This window comes from Euprymna scolopes, chromosome 5 (genome assembly GCF_053919585.1).
Source record: "Euprymna scolopes isolate OS-2025 chromosome 5, ASM5391958v1, whole genome shotgun sequence".
Taxonomy (NCBI): Eukaryota; Metazoa; Mollusca; class Cephalopoda; order Sepiida; family Sepiolidae; genus Euprymna; species Euprymna scolopes.
The window spans coordinates 97,892,421-97,906,229 of NC_136486.1; the positions used below are offsets into that span (position 1 = coordinate 97,892,421).

General features: G+C 29.2%; 1 protein-coding gene across 5 annotated transcripts in view; it reads right to left on the reverse strand.

Moving 5' to 3' along the window:
• LOC145276932 (ATP-dependent chromatin remodeler CHD1-like) overlaps positions 1-13,809 on the reverse strand; it is a 124,038-nt gene that overhangs the window by 69,780 nt on the left and 40,449 nt on the right. For 3 of the 5 annotated variants that reach the window (XM_080128409.1, XM_080128408.1, XM_080128412.1), the window contains one exon: positions 13,298-13,357. The exons of the other annotated variants lie outside the window; for them this stretch is intronic. In XM_080128409.1, the coding sequence (XP_079984535.1) occupies positions 13,298-13,357 (60 nt within the window). The remainder of the gene's footprint in view (positions 1-13,297; positions 13,358-13,809) is intronic. 5 annotated transcript variants of the gene reach the window in all.

A 13,809-nucleotide genomic window follows, 5' to 3' on the forward strand; every position in this document is an offset into this window, starting at 1 on the left:
TTAATCCACAGCAGTAGCATGCTCTCATTCCATAGGTAATTTGCGATTGTAGTTTGAGTGTTACCCGCACTGAGGATTGGATTTCCGAGTTCGAAAGAAAGAGTCTAGAGTTCAACATGATACACCTGAAGGTCAGAGGTTACACATCCACCAAAATCTGAAAATAATACTCAAGATCAGAACAGTCCAGAGAATCCAAATAACATGAATAATCAATCCTTATCTCAAAAAATTCAGAAAAGTAATAACTATTTTATCTTTTACAAAATAAAATTCATCTGGGTTGAACACGATCCCATTTTTGGCACAGTATGAGATATCAAATAGTGTGCCTAAAGAATGGTTCTATATCACCACCATCCCACTTCTGACACCTTATTATAACAAAAACATTGAGTATAGAACGTCCATAATTGATAGAGACTTATAACATATTTTTGCTTTTATTTATGTCTCTTATTATTTTTTTTTTTTTTTTTACAAAGGAGTTATCACTTATCAAGGATCAGAGGCCACTGGAGGATAAGGGTTAATGAGTGTACAGTGGTCAAGGAGAACATGTTGTAGTCATCTTTAATAGTGGAAATTTGGTAAATTGGATTAATTAAGGGGATGGCTCATCAAGAATTTGTTCATACTGGACTTGAAGACAACCATCTTGTAGTCAGTTGGAAAGCAGGAAAACGGAACAGAGTTCCACAGGTGTGCAGTTAATTCCTTTTTCTCCCTCACAACCAAGATCAAGAGCAGATATCTCTGATATTATGTTAACATCAGTTATCTGTACAAATTTGACTTGCACTTAACGGTTCGTCTGAGAGACGAGCAGGCAATCTTACACTGGTTTTAGGATGTTCCCGGCCCCATATATACACTAGAAACATTTAATGGTATCAACTAAACAAAAACATCCATAAAACAGCAGCATTATACATTATTTATTGTCAGAAATATATTCCATTGTTTACTTAATTAAATGTTAACCATATTATCACCACCAAACACTTTGATATGTGACATATTAATGTAAACAAACATATTGTCCACAAAGTTGTACAAAGATTCAATTCATTTAAGTTAAAAGTATCTAAATGATAGATATCCACACTATTGAATATATTTTTATCATGAAACTGAACTTTTACAGTAAACCCCCATATTTATAAAATAGCCAAACTTATATGCATAATAAATGCAATTACATAAAGGCAATACTTATATAAGTACAACTTTGAATTATACCCAAACCTTATTTAATAGCTCAAGATGACAGGAGTTTTGGGAGGGTTTTTTTTTTTTTATTATCTCCCTTGCTTCCTAAAACTCTTCTTGCAAGGAGAGATACCTTTTATATAAAAACCTCTAAAGCGCCAAAAACAAGACAAAACCTTCAAAGAAAGAAGCATAAAATAAACAGAGATTTTACTGTAAACCTCTTACTTTATATCAATATCTATATTTAGTTCTATAAATCAATACAATGAATAGAAATTATATCAGAATTCTGGCTAAGTAGAAAAGAATAAAAGAACATACTCTGTTAGTTTAGCTTGACATCTATAAGGAAACTATATCTACACTGTATGCCACTCTACTTTGATCTGATATCTATAATGAATAGATTATTTAGCCTGTAGTAGTTCTCGTTAAATAATTGAACTGCTGTATAGTCTCTTCTTTCAATGTTGGGGTTAAGTCTCCAGGCTCTCTAATCACACATTTTTTTAAACCAAAGAGAGGCCCATGTCGGTTCTTCTTCAGTAATAAAAAGTGCTTTACTATGGACATTGTAGCAGCAAACAAATATTTTTTGGGTGCTTTTATATTATAAAACGAAAAAATATTGAATGGTACCTACATAATTCACATGTCGCAAATAATAATATATCAACAAATTATGGAAAACGATAAGGTAGAAAAATAATTTTTCATGAAAAACAGTTCCAATAAGATATTAAGATTTTTGTTCCTTAGAAGCGCTGGTTGAGTTTGAATAAAATGAAATGCATATTATATATGTTTAAAGCCAAAACAACGCATTATTAAAAAATAAACGGACATTTATTTTGTTTGAAATTTATATTGAAATCCATAAATATATTTCTAAGTAAAGCTTCATTTTTAGTATGTCTTTCTTTTTTTCTTTTTTTTTTCCATGTTGTTGTTGGAGCAGAGAACCAGAAAGTAGGAGTCTGTTTGTTGTTTTTACGGTAGTTTTTTAAATCTCGGAACGGTGCGTTAGTCACGCGGGATTTACGTCAAGATTTTTGTTCCTGAGAAGCACTGGTTTAGTTTGAATAAAATAAAATATGTATTATATACGTTTAAAGCCAAAACAATGCATTATTACAAAATAAACGGACATTTATTTTGTTTGAAATTTATATTGAAATTCATAAATATATTTGGAAAAAAAGAAAGAAAGACATACTGAAGATGAAGCTTTGAAATATATTCATGAATTTCAATATAAATTTCAAACAAAATAAATGTCTGTTTATTTTGTAATAATGCATTGTTTTGGCTTCAACCGTTTATAATACATATTTTATAGTTCCAATAAGAGTTAAAAACAGTTTGCACAAGTTTGCTAGGTCAGGCATATTGGGTCATGTAACGTAACAAAGGGGGAAGTAATTCAGTTGAAACACAATGTATAGCAGACAGAATAAATTCAGAAAACAAATATAAAACATAATTTGTGAATTTTTAAAAAATAACTTTAACTGTTTGAATTTTTAATTTTTTTATAATTTGTGAGAAATGGAAAACTTAATTACCTCCCCTGTTAACTCTTCAATTCAAATCGATAGATTTTGAAACCAAAATCACTAGATTTTACAACTGTCTTTTGTCATGAATAATTAATTTTCTACCTTATTGTTTTCTGTAATTTTTGCAACTTGGTAATTACGTAGGTACCATTTGTATTATTTGAATTCCAATATTTTTTTCGTTATTATAATATAGAGGCAGCATTTCATTAGCTGTTGATTAGATAAAAATCTTAATACACAAATTTTATTTCTGCTAATCGAAAGCTCAGAAAATATACCATTTTCACATGTTTTTTTGGAAAAACCGAAGTTGGAACATTAGCACCATGCCAAACCTAAGAAATGCTTGACACAGTCTGCCTGAGATCTTACACATTTTAGACTCACTGCTGATAATAAATTTAAATTGTCCAATATTAATCTTGTCCCTTAAAAAATTGCTTCTTTTTTTTTTTTTTCTTTACCAGTGACTGTATATTTAACTATTTCTCCAAATGCATTGTATTGCTTTAACCCTCTATACGTCCATAATTGTTTTGTCAATATAGACTTTCAAACAACAGTGAAATCAGAAAAGATTCCTAGAATTAGAATTAATCAAGGTAACTAAGAGGTCACCAAATGCTAAATCTTATCAAGAAATTTAAATTTGGCAATTTTTAAAATAACTGAATGAATAAAAACTAACAAGTAGTACATTAACTAACAAATTATTCATAACTGCTTTAAACAATTTGAACTTTTTTTTCAGTATGATGAAATAGGTCTTGTCTAGAATTTTCTCTTTATTAAAAAAACAATTTTTTTTTTTTTAAATCTGAAGGCACAGATATGTAATTATCCAAAAGTCACATAATTTGATCAGGTAGTTCTCATTTTAACAAAGAAATCAAATTTTATGAGTACGCAAAAAGGGGCTATCTTGCACCAATGTGTTGAATAAACACGGGCAGATAATTAAAACTTGCAAGATCAGCCTAGTAACACGTACAATTTTCAATTAATTGCCTAAAAATTATTTTCTTATTTAAAAATAAAACTACTTGATCAATTTACATGCTTTTGGAGTATAATCTTTTCGTTCCATTATGAGCATGTACACCATAAAGATTTTTCTGTATTTTTGCTTTTCAATATAGGGAAAATTCTGGAAAACCACCGATAAAACTCCAAAATTATGACAGATAAATATCAAACATTCCAGTCTCTTGTTACATAGTATGAAAAAAAAGTAAGGGCTTTGCATTGCAAGGAGAGTTCTAGTAAGCAAGGGAGATAATAAAGTTTGATTACAATTACATTGATTTTATAAAAAGTATAGATATTGATATAAACTTTTATAGCTACAACCTGCTATTTTATGGTACCGTCATCATCAAATATTTTCTCAGCATACTGTAAAATGCAATTGATCATGAGTTAACTGTTTCAATACTTTCTATCACTACTTTGTTTAGTCGAACATTTGTGGTATACAAATTGATAAATATATTTGCATTGTTATATTTATAGGAAAGCATTCCTAATATCAGTGATGGAATAGATATGTTTGTAAAAAGGTACGCTTTTGCACATATTTTCCATTCTTTATGGATATCAATCTTTTTTTTTAAATCAGAAGCTCGATGTTAAGACATAACAACAGAGCATATATAAAGTTTTTGTTTTGAAAAAATGATTGATAAGATGAATAAAATCTTAGACTTTGGAATTTAACAAAATTGTTTATATAATTTATGCTCTGCTATGCATTGAGCGCTTTCACTTAAGATTTCCTACAGAAAGTGCTGTATCATTTTACAAAGGGTCACAAATAGAAGTTCAGGGAAAACACATTCTTATTTCACAAATATATCCAACTTTTACAGAAAACAAAAAACAAAAATACACAAAATTACATTAGTTTCACCTTTTATATATCAAAATCATCTGTACACGCATCAATTTAAAATTCTTTTATCCATTCCTCAATATCCACTGGCCATATGATTAAAGTTTTATTTTAAGTTAATGAACTCAAAAAAAGGAATATAAAATTATATTTATAAAACACTAGCTTAAATACAATAAATTAGATAAGTGAATTATGTAAAATTAAAGACAAAATTATTCATACAATAGAAAAAATCGTTTTAAATTGATTAATCCGTGTAAGTAATTTAGAAAATTATTTTATCAGAGAAGTCATCTAAACTATTGCATCCAATATTTGTGATAAATCGAGCAAAGAAGATAATATGGTGCATTCACCATTGTTATTCTTACATTAACAACATGATGGGACAGACAAAGGAACTTAGCATTTATTTGAGACAGAGAATCAGTAATGTTGAGAGATAGTTATAGAACTCTTTCAAACTGATTAGCTATCTCTAGATATAAGGTACAATCCATTATAAAAAAGTTTAAACAGTTTGTCAGGACGAGAATTTGCCAGGCATAGAAAGAAATCCAAACTGACATCAAGAACTGAAGTATCTCTCACGTGTAGGGAACATCTGGAATGATTCTGTAACAGATGTTCTGCCTTTTTGAATAGCATATTTCTCAATGCATTGAAGAACACATTATGAAACTTGAATGCCTACTAGGCACTCTGTTTGAGTGTCTAATGTCTCTCTGTACGGGGGTCTGTCAAGACAACCTGGCATGAGGATACTTTTTGCTACAAGTAAACCCTGACTAAATATTCAAAATCACATAGTATTCGTGGCCCAAATAAGATATCCTTGGTATGATTAACTCACACTGACTTTTATGAGGAATGGTGATCTTTCTCCAAGTGATTACGTAACAGCATGAAGTTGGATACTCCTCCACTTTAATGAATTCTTGTCCTAGAATCCAGTAAGGTTAATAGACCAAAAAGAAAGATATACTATAACATTTTAAAATGGTCTATTGGGGAGAGGAAAATTATGTTCTCAATTTCTCGATGTTTAAGAGATAAAGGTGAATTTTAATTGAACATTCGAATATCTATGTGTCTTATATCGAGATCAAGTGTTAGTCCACAAAATTCTGAGAACTTACAGTGAAGTAAAATGAAACAAAAAGACATAATTACAGTAAGAGGAATAATGAATTCTGAAGATTAATCTACAATTATCGGCACAAGATCTTGATCCTGGTTGAGATTTACTTTCCAGTAAAAAAAGGATCCCAAATATACATTTAAATCAGTGACTTCTATAGAAAAAGAAGATTACAGTTCTATGTCCTTCAATGGGTCCAGATTTGAATTCTATTGAAAAATTTATGGCACAAATTGAAAGTTGGAATAAATCATTAGTCGCCAAAAAACCTGCAGGAATTAGGATATGTAACCACTGAAATAATGTAATAACGAATTTCAGAAAAGGATTGTCCAAATCTTATCAAAAAACTTTTGACCATGATTGCAGTAAGTTATAAAAACGAGAGACTATGTTATTAGTCATCAAAACTGTGAAAATGTTCAATTGTTTTTCAATTTTATTCATGCTGTACCAATAATATTGTCTTTTTTGCTCGTTTGTTTTTCTTATACTTAGTAAATTTAGCCTACCCACCTCCAAATTGAATTTTATATATTTTTTTCTACTAAATAACATATAAATGTCTGGTATCATACAAGCATTAAATATTAAGAAAGCAGTTAATACATAGGGTGTCCCAAAATGATCTGACACATTTGTTGGCTAAAAAAAATTAAAAAAAAAAAATTTAAATGACAATTAAATAAAGAAATTTTATCTTTTATATATACATAGAATGCCATTTTATTTCACATAGTCTTAAATATTAAATCAGCGAAATGTTTCCCATCATTGCTAACACATGATTATAGATGTTCACAAAAGTTTTCAATAACTTGATAGATCATTTTGGGTGGAATAGCAGCAATTTCAGAACGAACAACCTGTTTTAATTCTTCAAAAGACCCAGGGCAGTGGCTGATTACTTTTGATTTCAAATATCCCTACAAGCCAAAAAAATCGCAGAGGTTAAGATCACACAATCTTGTGGGCCAACCAATATCACCATGCAAAGAAATCAAATGATTTAGGAACATTTCTTTTAGAATTCCTATTGCACGTCTAGAAGTATGCGATGTTGCACCGTCCTGTTGAAACCATACATTATTTCTATACTCAAGTTCATTCAGTTTGGCTCTCAGAAAATTGTTCAGCATGAAACAATATTGTTTAGAAGTAACTGCCACTGTACCATTGTCAACTTTGAAAAAGTGTGGGTTCCAAATGTGAAATATGTGTAAAAAAATGCATAAATACAGATATAAATGAATTTTGCCCTAATTAAAATAAAAATGACATTCTACATACATTTAAAAAATAAAAAAAATATTTTCTTTAATTGTCATTTAATTTTTTTTTTTTTAATCTACAAATGTGTCAGATCATTTCGAGATGCTCTCTCTATATATATATTACACACATGATGAGAATAATGGAAATAGTATTCTGACAAAATAGAGAAATAAAAAAGGAACAAACCAAGTTATGTGTTCATCAACATTTCATCTATTTCCAACATTTATTTCCTTCCAGAGGAAGTTTCAAAATAAAGAGGAAACGTTGATGAACACATAACTCGGTTTGTTTCTTTTTATTTCTCTCTCTCTCTCTCTCTATATATATATATATATATATATATATATATATATATATATATATTCATGGGTGTATGAATAATTTTGTCATTGACTGCATATGGTTCCTATTCTCTTTAACCATTAGTAGCTCAATGCTTCATAACACATAAACCAATAAAAGTTTTCAAAGATATTTTTTCAAAAAGCACATCTTATACACAGCACACAAAACAAATGCACAATTTCTGTGATATAGAAATCCCACCATAGAAAAAGTAAAAGTTATTTGTTTTTGAATAAATTTTTATTATTGAAAAGCATATATTTTTAACAAATGTTTATATTTAAGAAAAATGCATGCAATATTTTTAAATATATACACACATACACACGCAGATACATATTGACATAGAAATGGACAAAAAAAGCTATTCAATAGGCATATGTAAAAGAAATTCAATTGCTTGATTTAAAGCCATTGGATTAGAGAGAGAGACAGACAGACAGAGAGCAAATTTACCAGCAAGCCAAGCAATGGAAACAAACAAAAATGCTGTAAAAAAAGGAATTACGGGGAAGGTGATAAACAGTAAGTATATATATATATATATATATATATATATATATATATATATATATATATATAGCAACCCAAGAAACAGGCATTATTAGATGACATATACAAGCAAATAAAAACTTTTACGCAGATGACAATGGATCCGATTAAAAAGCGAGCAATAATTGTTCAATAATTTACAGCCTTCCACTTTAAGTAGACACAAAACTAAAAAGCAGTGGAAAGTTTTAGAAATGAGATGGAAAATTATAGTAAATAATGTAATTACTAGGGATGCACCAATATGTGAATTGACCGATTAATCTGTTGCTGATTATTTACTTATGTGTGTGAGCGTGCATGTGTGTGTGTGTGTGTGTGCAAGTTTGGTATTTCATGCAATGGTTCTAAAGATGTATTTTGATACTGATGGATGAGGTTTGAAGCAGAAAACGATGTCTTCTTATAACTTTTTTTTATTATTATATCTTTAATTCACTATTTCAACACCCTGCATTCTTCATTAGGAATAATCAGAGAAATGGAAATTCCACATTAAAAAAAAAAAAAACACAAGACATTTGAAATATAGCATTACTTTAAATTAAACTATAATTAAAAAAAAAAATATTAAATAAAAAGCAACATTTAAAAAATTGAGAATTTTTATTATAATTGAGATTTGGTGTGCCCATAACTAAAACATCATCTCATCATTTCCGTCGTCTTTCAGGATGCGTCAACTGATGTAACATAAAAGACGTAACATCATATTCTCAAATAATTTTCCATTTAAAAAATTAAATAGTCTTATTTTAATATTAACACTATTGTTACTATTTACTTAGACTTTCCTATATATATATATATATATATATATATATATATATATATATATATATATAGAGAGAGAGAGAGAGAGAGAGAGAGAGAGAGAGAGTTCCTTAGAGAGAGTTCCTTAGAGAGAGAGAGAGAGAGAGAGAGAGAGAGAGAGAGAGAGAGAGTAAATGACAAAAAGTTATATTCCAAAATACATGATGTTGATGTTTTATTCCTTTACATCAATTGATCTTTACAGTTCTTGACAGTGTCTGTTTCGTAGCGCAAAATCAATTGCTTAATAATTATATCAATTAGTGAATCTATTATGCCCTTAACTCATCATATATATATATTTTTTTAACAGACTTAGCATGTATTATGGTTACTGTATATATACACAGACAGCAAAAAGAAAGTCCGCATTTGTAATTTATTCAAAAACTGCAAATTTAAGCTAAATTTAATGTAACTGTTTAAACAACCTATACCTCATTTGATTTGCCTTTTATTCCTCTATAATTTTACCTGTTCATATTTGACTTTTAATTGAAATATTCTAGTGTTCATGTCAATTTTAAAAAATAATTTCAACTTGAGGAGGCAAAAAGAAAGTCCGCACAATGAAAAATTGTTATTTAAATGTAACTTTAGGACATTAATGCAACACAAATACAACAGGAACGCAATGAACTAGTTAATATTTAGTAGCATAGCCCTTCTGCAACTTGACAGATTGCAATCTTTTGGAAATTCCTTGAATTAGACTGCAGCAATACTCCAGAGAAAGGGCATCCCACTTTTCTTTAAGTTTTGTCCAAACTTCTTCCAAATTTGGAATTTTATCATTGCGTAGCTGTTGCTTGATGTAATGCCATACGTTTTCGATAGGATTGAGGTCTGGAGATTGTGCAGGCCAATCCAAACACGGAATATCATGCTCTTTCAGAAACCTCTTGACATTGCCAGCTGTGTGAATGGGAGTATTATCCTGCATGAAGATGGGCTTATCATCCAAATTCTGACCAAAGTAGGGAAGAAAATGCTCAGTCAGCATATTAATATACTTAGTCAAATTAATTCAACCTTGCAAGCGAACTATAGGCCCTGGACCATTGATACTAATAATGCCCCACACCAAAACTGAACCTCCACCACCTTGCAGTGTTGAAACTGAGCACCTAGGATTAAATTCTTCGTCTTTCCTCCAACGGACGTACTGCCTGCCATCACTGCCTAGCCTATTGAACTTGTTTTCATTGCTAAAAAGCACTTTTGACCAATATGAAGAGTCATGATCTTCATTGCATCTTATGAAGTCTAGACAGCGCTTTCTGTTCTTTACAAAAATCATTGGCTTGTGTCTCGCAACATATCCTCGCAAATTAAATTCCTTCAATTTGTTCTTGACAGTAGAAAGAGAGCACTTTTTAACAAGATTGCACTGTTGTTGGATTTGGGGAGCCATTTCAAATCTGTTTCTTAGGCTGCAGATCTTGATAGCATTGTCGTCCCTGTTAGAATTAACTCTAGTATGACCAGATTTAGGGCATCACAAACACTAACAACAATTACGATTAGAGATGCTTTCTTGCCTGTTGGTGAATATTTTAAACTGATTTAGGGGCAACAATTTAAGCTGTTTTTAAGCGAATTTGTTGCTGGGGACTTTCTTTTGCCTCCTCAACTTAACTCAAGTTATTTTTTTTAAATTGACATGAACACTAGAATATTTCAATTAAAAGTCAAATATGAACAGGTAAAATTATAGAGGAATAAAAGGCGAATCAAATGAGGCATGGGTTGTTTCAAAAGATTAAATTTAGCTTAAATTTGCAGTTTTTGAAAAAATTACAAGTGCAGACTTTCTTTTTGCCGGCACTGTATATATATATATATATATATATATATATATATATATATATATATATATAATTAGAATAATGAGATGAATTAAATCACAGATTAATGAATCTTGTGGTATCAAGTTTTACCAAATATTTTTTTAGGGTAATATTTTTATATGAAACAATCCCAGCCAAATAAAATTGCTCAATATACTAGATAGAGCAAATTAAAACTTTACAGTTTTCTATATTTAAATTTCATTCAGAAAAATATGATTTTTCTAAACAAAAATTTATTATTCAATCAAAAAATACAATATTCAAAATAATTTCCTTAATCCATGGATTTTCGATGTAGGCTCATCTCCCCAGAGGAAAGTCATTAGCAAAATATTAAATCTGGTTTGATAGAATTTTGCTATTCAGGACATACATAGAAAATATATTAAAGATTAAATCTTTTTAAGGAACATGTGCTGAATAGCAAAATTATATCAAACCAGATTTAATATTTTGCTTATGACTTTCTTCTGAGGAGATGAGCCTACATTGAAAATCCATGGATTAAGGAAATTACTTTGAATATTGTATTCTTAGTTTAAATAATAAATTTTTGTTTTTAAAAATTACATTTTTCTGAATGAAATTTAAACATAAAAAACTGTAAATTTTATATATATATATATATATATTTCTGTAGAAATATATTTTCTTATAATATATACCAATCCTTATTTAAGAAGCTCAATGTAATTTGTCATTTATTCACTATATATATATATATATATATATATATATATATATATATATATATATATATATATATATAAAAGCTCTGCTGTCATATTTAACAAACATAGAACTTTTAATTTAAAGAAGGATCGGTATATACAAGAGTGAAAAATAATCATAAAAGCATAATTTTTCACAAAGCATGTATATATATATAACAACCAGGGTTTATTAATAAATAATACATGTTAATGAGTCTATATAAAAAAATGACAAAAAGCCTATATTCCAAATTCCAAGATGTTGTTCATCTTACTTTCAGCATATTAAAATGTTCAATTCTTGAAAGGACCTGTTTCATAGTGCAGAAACAGTTATATAATTATTATAATATTATTTAATATTTTCTGCCCTGACTCATCAGAAAAATAAGAACTCATTAACTTAATCCCACAAGAGATTTCTTGGCCTTCAGGCCAAGATCAAAGTGTAGTACCTGGTCTTCAGATGCTGCACTTCAATTTCTTGTTCTCTATCTCACTGGTGGTGAAGTCCTTCACGACTGACATTTTTTTTTTTTTTTTTGTTCCTCCATGTTAAAAAACGACCCTGATGTCTGTCTCATGGGGAGGCATTGTAAATAGGAACTTTAAAAGGAAAAGAAAAAAAGATCCGAAAAATAGTTGCAATTGTGTTTTATGATATTTACACCATCTTTGATATTTTTTTTAATTCATAAAAAAAAAAATATTTCAAAGCTGGCGTAAAACTCATAAGACACAATTGCAACTATTTTTCGGATTTATGTAATCATGCCCAAATCCTTTTTTCTTTCCTTTTAAAAGTTAATGATTTTTTTTTCCTGCGCTACGAAACAGATGCTGTCAAGAATTTAACATTCTGAAAGAAATACACATTAAGATGAACAACATCTTGGAATTTGGAATATGGACTTTTTGTTAGTTATTTGTATATGCTCTATAGTTATAGTCAACATACACCGATCTTTATAAATAAAAGAATTGGTATGAATAAAGGATGAAATAGAATTGAATAAGCATATTTTTCTCATAGAGAGAGAGAGAGAGAGAGAGAGAGAGACAGACAAACAGAGAAAGAAATGATTCTATTTGTTGCAATTTAGATAATCATCTTAAGAAATAGATGGATATATTATTAGCATAGCAACACTTTGCATATTTTTAGAATGTATAATGACTATATTGTCTATAAATTAGATATCTGCACACAACTGCTGCATATTTTTGCTAGTAACATTTTTTTATCAAAGCATATTGTGTACCTAAAATTCGTCAGCTAAAACGTAAAACAATATGGAATGATAATAGGTAAAATAGCTGATAACCGATCATCTGCTGATCAATCGGTGCAGCCCTAGTAATAATAATGATGATGAAATTAATGATGATGTTTATGATGAAACGGTTCACAAAAATTTTTTTTTTTTTTTTTTCATTTCTTCCCTCACTTTTCCCAGTAGTAAAGAATCACAGAGCTTCCTTTAGCAGATAATTCAAAGATTTGGGACCATGTTATGATTATAGATTCAGTGATAAATTTACTATCTCGATTAGAATTTGCAATCACAAAAGTTGATTTTTCTTTTTGAATAACTACTGATTTTTTTCTCCTTTTTAAAAAATAAGACCCAAAAGTAAAAGAAATAGACAGATTTCAGACAGAAGATATTTATAACATTGCCTTCTTAATGATAACAATAAGGATAGAATTTAATCATTTCAAGCCATTTCTTAACAAAAGCAGCAGTGGCTTTTATTTAACTATAAATAATAAGAGTAAAAACTATGTATATTTGTGTGTGCGTATCAAAAAAAAAATCATCTCCCACCCCAGGTAGGGATGGTAGCAAAGGGAAAAGTTAACGGAAACTCTGATTATTCCACTGGATTTTTTGTTTTGTTTTTGTTTTGTTTTCCCCGACCAAGTTTACCTTCATTAGCCTCTACATTGGTCGTAGACTGCAGGTCAATCAGCGGTACACCACAACCAACTGTCAAGAGAAGATAAGATGCAGCAAAGCTGCAGAGAATTTGTCGACAGACACAGAAAAAGAACAGAGATAAAAGAGATGCCATTCGTTTATACAAAAGTAACTTCCATCTTGTCAACATTTATTGACACTATATTTCTTTTGATTTTCACTTTAATTTGCATAACAGAATATAAAGAAAACTTCCTTTTTCATTGAATTAAGAAAGATGACAAAAAATATACTGTTTAAAAGTGTTCAATTCTTTTTATTATTATTCAATTAGATTAATTACTATAAATAGACAAGATAAAAATATGAAGGTAACTTATATCCTCAAACGAAACCAAAAGATAACACAAAAAATAATTATTAAATAAAAAAGATTTTTCTTTTTCGTAGACAATACTTTTAATGAAGAAATGTAAAACGTTATCAATCTCAACAGATATACACAAAATAAAATGAAACCA